The 8,048-nt window shown below is 33.3% G+C and overlaps 1 protein-coding gene across 4 annotated transcripts in view; it reads right to left on the bottom strand.

Moving 5' to 3' along the window:
- LOC142225669 (uncharacterized) overlaps positions 1–8,048 on the bottom strand; it is a 45,956-nt gene that overhangs the window by 23,083 nt on the left and 14,825 nt on the right. For all 4 annotated transcript variants that reach the window (XM_075295481.1, XM_075295484.1, XM_075295483.1 and 1 more), the window contains exons 4-6: positions 7,914–8,019; positions 817–1,133; positions 221–754 (exon numbers count right to left, since the gene is read on the bottom strand). In XM_075295481.1, coding sequence (XP_075151596.1) covers positions 221–754; positions 817–1,133; positions 7,914–8,019 — 957 coding nt within the window. The remainder of the gene's footprint in view (positions 1–220; positions 755–816; positions 1,134–7,913; positions 8,020–8,048) is intronic.

Below are 8,048 nucleotides of genomic sequence, written 5' to 3' on the forward strand. Positions count from 1 at the left end.
GTAGATAATTTTACTCAAATGATGCGCACGGTATTTTTCTTCAAAATTTTCAGTTTAAAACATTTAAAGGGGTTAGATCACCCAGAAATGGTCAAAAAGGGTACTCAGAAATTGTCACCATTCCATGAAATTAAGTTTTAATTGTTCTATTCAATGCTGATGTTGAACTACAGGCCTTAATGCTATATACGAATTTTAGATGCGAATTTTAGATGCTTACCTTTTCTCTTTCTTGATACCATTGGCGACACGTGTTAAGCAAAGCCTCTAAAAATGTCTCTTTTTGCTCCTTCGCTATGATGTTAAGGCAAAGGCGAGCAATGGGCAAGGCAAAACGACGACCCTCTACAGCCCGTTTAATGAAGTGTGATGTCAATTCCATGAGACTGCGCGAATTCAGCTTATTTGGATCCTCCAAGGCTGTATCGACCAATGCTTGAATTTCCGGGGGAAATGGTCCTATATCGGTTACCTCGTTTCCTAATCCCAAACCGAGACCTGCAATGCCACGGGTTAGAGCATCGGCCGATGATAGCGACTTGGAGCGTTGCAATGGAGAAATGTTCATAGCAATGTAAGGATCCATGGGTCCATTACTCATCTGATTGTTGGCCATTATATAGGGATTCATGTTGTTCATTTGCTGTTTATAATTCTGATTGAGATTGTTGTTCATTTGGACCATATTCATTTGCCCCTTATTGTGATGTATCTTCTGAGGCTCGGGAGCAAATTTAACGCGGTTTGCAGTTGCCTGGAGAAAAAACAAAACAAAGTTATCAACATAAATTCGCATTGTCACCAATTTGAGCATACATGCAGTATATTGCCACTGGAGGGAGAATTTATTAGAGGCACTTGTTGTGAAACTCCACCATGGGTCATGTGGCCTATTTGCATGGGATGAGAGTGAGTAACCAGTATCGGTCGATGACCACCCCCGCCACCAGGCATGTGATGGGCCTTATGATTTATGGTACCCAATGGTAGGCTACCAACGGATAATCCAGCTTGTCGTCGGTTAACCATCGCATTATTGGCCGCTACATATTGCATTTGTTGTTGCAAACCAGTTGGCGAGTTAGGAAAGACCATTGATGAACTGGATGAATGTTGTAGATTGTAGTTAAGCTCTGAAAAGAGATCATAACAATTACATTGGACTTGTTAGAATATTGCATCGTAATTTAAAGTAGAGGATATATTACTATATACCAATAGAAAAAAGGGAAGCTCTGAAGTCAATTTATCCTTATTTTTAGTGTTTTAGTTAAAATTTTCTCAATATGAAAAAGTTTCCTTCACTTTAAGAATTTATGTTTACTTTTGTTACATGACCTAAAAAAGAGTAAATATGTAACACACAAATGAAGCATACAAAGTATTCAATATTTTCTAATATTTGACACATTTGTCCACGTAAAATCCTAAGGACATTTTTATAAATTCTCTTCGTCTTTATACCCTCCACCATAGTATGGGGGTATACTAACGTTGTCATTCCGTTTATAACATATCGAAATATTGGACTCACACCCTAACGGTATATATATATTTTGGGTGGTGATGAAATTCGGTCGAGCTATGTCCGTCCGGTTCTCTGTGGAAATTATTCTAACTTCCATACGAAATAAGCTATCGACTTTGTAGAAGTAGTTGTTATTGATGTAGGTCGGATGGTATCGTGAAAAAATCCAAAGCAACTCTCGTGAATGTGCGTAAATGGGACTAAACAAATATTTCGTGCGTGACACACGGTTCCTGAATGTGCGGGAATAAAATTTCTGCAAAATCATGCTAAGGCTCATCGTGCTTAATTCTTACTCGCATGCTTATCACGTCTATTATATGAATAACTGAAATTAATTTAGCTGGGTAACTACACTGCACTGAAAAAAAAACAGTGAACCCACCAGGAAGAAAACTTTCGGTTAGTTTTAGAAAATTTTAAAATTTTTTAGAAAATTTTAACTAAACAGTATTACTAACGCTAGCATCACACCGATATCACAAAAATAAGTAAATATTTTTCGACAAATTCAAGAAAATTTATTAGACATAATTAGGTTTTTTCACTTATTAAAGAAAATTTTGTAGTTGGAGGAAAAAATTGGAGTTCAAAATTGCAAGAATGTCTTTAGTGCCATACGAAGTTCATGATGAACGCATTTGTAGTAAAATTTACAAATTTTAAGAAATATTGAACTATTTTGTGGAAGACACGAATTTAGTTAATCTTTATTCTTCATTTGTGTACATTTTTTTCCTCGTTTTTAGTTAATTTAACTAACGTACACAAAAATTATTAGAGTAGAAGAAACTTTCTCCAAACATAATAATTCCATGAACTCAAATAAAGTTAAATTGGCTTTAGTGAAATAGAGAGTTCACTTTTTTTAGTGTATATTCTATTTTTGAATTTTGTTCATTCCCTGTTCAATCCCGTTTGGAAAATCTTACGTGAGTGTCTTGAAAAGTAGTTATTTTATGTGAATACTGCTTTCACTTCATGAATATGCGTGAGTGTGAGAGGTTACCAAACATCACGTGCGTGAATAATCATGTTGATTCGTGAATCTGTGTGAGTGAAATTTCACTCACGCGCTCAACTCTAGATTCAAGCATATATATTTTCAGAATTTGTTCAAACAATAATTTATTTGTATTGTGCAAACAAACAGTATAACCTCGCTAATCCGGACAAATATAGTTTCGATCCATTTCCGGACTACAGTACAAAAAACTTTAACTACCTTATTTGTTGGGCTTAAATTAGCATAAAGTTTTTGAGACGCATGTGATAATAAAGGGTGATTTGTTAAGAGCTTGATAACTTTTTTTTTAAAAAAACGCATAAAATTTGCAAAATCTCATCGGTTCTTTATTTGAAACGTTAGATTGGTCCATGACATTTACTTTTTGAAGATAATTTCATTTAAATGTTGACCGCGGCTGCGTCTTAGGTGGTCCATTCGGAAAGTCCAATTTTGGGCAACTTTTTCGAGCATTTCGGCCGGAATAGCCCGAATTTCTTCGGAAATGTTGTCTTCCAAAGCTGGAATAGTTGCTGGCTTATTTCTGTAGACTTTAGACTTGACGTAGCCCCACAAAAAATAGTCTAAAGGCGTCAAATCGCATGATCTTGGTGGCCAACTTACCGGTCCATTTCTTGAGATGAATTGTTCTCCGAAGTTTTCCCTCAAAATGGCCATAGAATCGCGAGCTGTGTGGCATGTAGCGCCATCTTGTTGAAACCACATGTCAACCAAGTTCAGTTCTTCCATTTTTGGCAACAAAAAGTTTGTTAGCATCGAACGATAGCGATCGCCATTCACCGTAACGTTGCGTCCAACAGCATCTTTGAAAAAATACGGTCCAATGATTCCACCAGCGTACAAACCACACCAAACAGTGCATTTTTCGGGATGCATGGGCAGTTCTTGAACGGCTTCTGGTTGCTCTTCACTCCAAATGCGGCAATTTTGCTTATTTACGTAGCCATTCAACCAGAAATGAGCCTCATCGCTGAACAAAATTTGTCGATAAAAAAAGCGGATTTTCTGCCACTGATTTTGGTAATAAAATTCAATGATTTGCAAGCGTTGCTCGTTAATAAGTCTATTCATGATGAAATGTCAAAGCATACTGAGCATCTTTCTCTTTGACACCATGTCTGAAATCCCACGTGATCTGTCAAATACTAATGCATGAAAATCCTAACCTCAAAAGAATCACCCTTTATGTTTGGATGCAAACACATTTCTAGTAACATATTCATAATAATTTACTGACAGTTTATCGAAGGATTTGTATGGTATAGTAGTTTTAATGTTCAATTTTTAAAATTTTTATGAATACTGGGAATATGTGTTGCGATATCTTAATCAGAGAGCGAGAGAAACAGAAAGAAATAGAAACAATAGATTTTGATGGAAAAAAATTAATGTTTATACTCAACATTTGACAAATAATTTTTAATTACAGTAAGAACACAATACTTCCAAATATATTATTTTTTTGGGTCAAAGTGCTTCCAAATGTACGAGAATTCTATGTTCACATGAAACAAGTTACACTGAAAAATTTTCCGTAGTTAAATTAACGCTAAATTTAATTTATATTGCAAAAATTATTCGTTTTTACACTGGTAGAAAACTGCTTCGTACTATTAACGAACGGGCTTCGTTGATATTTTTCGTTAATATAACGAAATTTTTCGTTATAAGAACGAAAGTGATCGTTAATACAATGAAATCAATCGTAAAAATACATTTTTGTATTTTTGTTTTTCGTTATATTAATGAAATACGTTTCGTTAATATTACGAATATAAACTTTGTATTTTTTTTCGAGAATTAGAATAAAAATTTTTGCAAAGATGGAATTATTATAATCATTTGCATATAGAGAGAAACTTTTGGAAAGTTTTAGCTTTTAACACCTTATATATACTCCCAAACTGGAATTGAAAATTTCATTTATAAAACGAATGTAATCGTTAATATAACGATATGGATCGTTAAAAAAATACATTTAAAATTGGTATCTTTCGTCATATTAATGAGATATGTTCGTTAATAGTACGAATGGGACTTTGAGTATTTCTGTCTCTCTATACTATCTCTAATACGTCTCTCCATACTCTCTATCTCTCTAATACGTCTGTGGCGTCTTTGTAATGTGTACATACACATGTATACATGACAATAAGCACCCCTTCAGTTCTTGGGACTGGTCCCAAACCGGTTGATTCACCTGTCCTTTATAGCCGGTACAGGTCCTTCAACTGGTTAGGTGACCGGTGAAATTAACATGGGGTTGTCATAGGAAGGGTCAATTGACCCCCACATAGATACCTACAAACCAATCCTTTAACCGGTTGTTTTCAACCCACCAATTAACCAGTTCAAATAGACATGTTAGAGAGACAGTTCTAAAAAAACAAATTTTTCCACCAATTTTACTTCTTATTTTTATCAATGTTTTTTTTAATTGTCTTATGTTATTTTATCTAATTTTTACAATTTGAAAAACTTTTTCGCTCCGGCCAGGTTTTGAACCTGGGTTTACTGGCAGCATAACAAAACGCCTTAACGCATTCAGCCACAAACACCATTGAACACCCAGCGTTGAAACGTCAATTTAAATGTTTGTGATATTGGTAGAAAATGAACAAATGTAGGGAAAATATAACTGAAAAAAAAATCTAAAAATAGAACTGTCCCTGTTATAGATGCAAAAGGGCCAGAAATGTGTTAATTAACCCTGTGATAGAGACATTTGAACCGGTTAGGGGATAGGTTCATTGTGGTCTAGAGACAAATTCATGAAGTGGCTACCAATTGGCTAAATACAACCAGTCCCATGACCGGTATAAAATTCCAATTGCTTGGAAAAAGGGGTCAATTGGCACCAAAAAAAACTGAAGGGACATGTTTCCGTGTGCATCTTGAAACGGTAAAAAGTTCAACTGAAAAATTGTCTGATGGGCAAACCTCCATTTGGTCGTTTGTATTATACAACATTTACGTTCTTTTCGCTGAAGAGTACACAGGCTCATTAGAGTTTCGTTGTGAATTATAAACATAGATCGTGGGTGAGTTAATTTTTTTATATTTGCAAGGAATTTGGTGTAAATTTTGGGAAGTGAACTTTCAGATGAAAACGTGTAAAAATTACCGGAATTAACCTTAGTGGCAAAGAAATTGGAGAAATTGTATTATTTCCTACTGTATATAAATTATATTTCTAAGATCTTAACAAAAATTAATATACTACAAATGACTACACTCAAATACATTAATGGGTTAGGTTTTATTAATATAACGTTCGTCTTTCATTCAGACAATGAATGATTTTCATTCATACAACGTATAAGCTGCATTCATTCAATGAATAAGTTTCATTCATACAACGAATAATTTTCGTTAATACAATGAAAAGGCTACGTTATAGCAACGTAATTATCCGTTAATACTACGAAATGTATTCCATAAAGGGTTTCGTAAATATAACGTAAAATTACGTTGTTATAATGAAATGCTGACTTTTAATGAAGAATTTCGTTAATACAACGTAGGAATTCATCGTATCAACGTCACTTTTTCTACCAGTGTGGTTGCACACTTTATTTATTTCAACCCTTTGCTATGATTTGTTGTTGCATTTATGCACACATTTCGCACGCAGCAGACAGAATGCCGCCAATCATGTTTTTCAATTTACGCGAGTTACTTCCACAGACTGATCTCTCCATCATACGTCGTTGAATAAATACCCATTCTCTTGTTCTCTTTTCGCTCTTTCCGTAGCTCAAAATTATTCAATTTCAATCACAAAGGTGATTGGATCAATCACATGTGTAATTGGAAACGGAAAAAATTTTCAATCACGTTTGTAATTGAAAATTATTTCCAAATTGATTAACAAATTGACTGGATCAATTAATATTTTAATTGGAAACGTAACAAATATCAATCATTTTTTAATTGGATTTTATTCCGATTTGATTAAATAATTAATAGAATCAATTAACATATTATTTGAATCCGTTTCCAAAATTCAATTAAGTGTTTAATTGAAAAATTTTGGTTATTATTTTTTTTTTTGTGTAGTTAAATTTTATAATTTTTTCGAAATTTTCCACAGCCCAATGAAATTTTCCTTTTTCTAAGTATGTCTCAAACATTTTATGAACTAATCGTGGGTATAAAGTTCAATGACCGTACACATAAGTTCAATATGAACTAAAGGAGAAGAAAGTGTTCGTATGATTCCAAAAATTAGTAAGAATGAACTACTATATGGTTAAAATGGTCATGATTTGACGCCAATGATTTCTTCTTTACTTTTAGTTCATTTTTTCTTCTATGAGAACTAAAGTTAAAAAGTGCAATAGGACATTAAATTTTCCTGTATTTAACAACGCTTTGTGGAAATCTCGAAATGTGGAGTATAATTTAGTTCAATTTACACAGTTTACTTTTTATCTACAAAGCTCGACTGCAAAGCTAAGAAGTGTTCAATAAATAGGAAATGTCTTCCAAGTCTTTATTTTAAAGACTCTTTGTACTTACTTGAATTGGACGGACTTTGATATTTCATGATGGTAACAGACAGAAAAACGATTGAATTAAGATAAATTTAAAAGTGCATTGAGTGTTAAATGTGTCACTCGCTACTTTGGCTCGCAATTAATATCAAAATAATTTAAGTTAAAATAAAACTCTTTGCGCTCAAAAGAAAGTAAAACCACCAGGTAGGAACGGCTTTTTCACAAAACTAAGTAAATATTTTTCAACAAATTTAACAATAGTTTTTACACATAATTATTTTTTTCGCTTGTTAAAGAAAATTGTGTAGCTTGAAAGAAAAAAGTGGAGTTAAAAATTGCAAAAATGTCTTTAGTGCCATACGAAGTTCAAAACGGGCCCATTATTGAGAAAATTTACAATTTTTTTTGAACTGAGACACGAATTTAGTAAATCTTTATGCTTCATTTGTGTATAATTGTTTCCCTTTTTTTAGTTAATTTAACTAACGCACGAAAACTGTTATTAAACTCGAGTAAATTTTCTCAAATCAAATAATAATTCCATGAACTAAAATAGAATTAAATCGGCTTTAGTGCCATATTGGGGTCACTTTATTTTGAGTGTGGGTAGCATTTTGAGTCTCTCTTCGAAAATTTTAAACTCTAGCAAAGCAAAAGATTGGACATCAATATTGCAAACATGTCTCGGAAATTATGTACCTAATTTGGTATAATGTTTGACGAGAAAACAATACATTTGCTGCAAAAATGTCCTATGGATCTTATTAATATTAAAAAAAGTTGTATTGAAAGAATGATAACACACACAACTTAGGCGGAATGTATATAAAAATGTTTATAGTGAATGAGCAGTACTTACTCGGAGGCCTATAAATGTCCATTGTGGGCTTGCCTCTCAATTGTCCACCTTGATTATTGGCTCCACTTTGAATATTGAATGCCAAACTACGACGTTTATTTGCATTCTGTAACAAAAATAAGAGGAATAAAGTTT

Source organism: Haematobia irritans, chromosome 2, assembly GCF_050003625.1.
Source record: "Haematobia irritans isolate KBUSLIRL chromosome 2, ASM5000362v1, whole genome shotgun sequence".
In the NCBI taxonomy this organism is placed as follows: Eukaryota; Metazoa; Arthropoda; class Insecta; order Diptera; family Muscidae; genus Haematobia; species Haematobia irritans.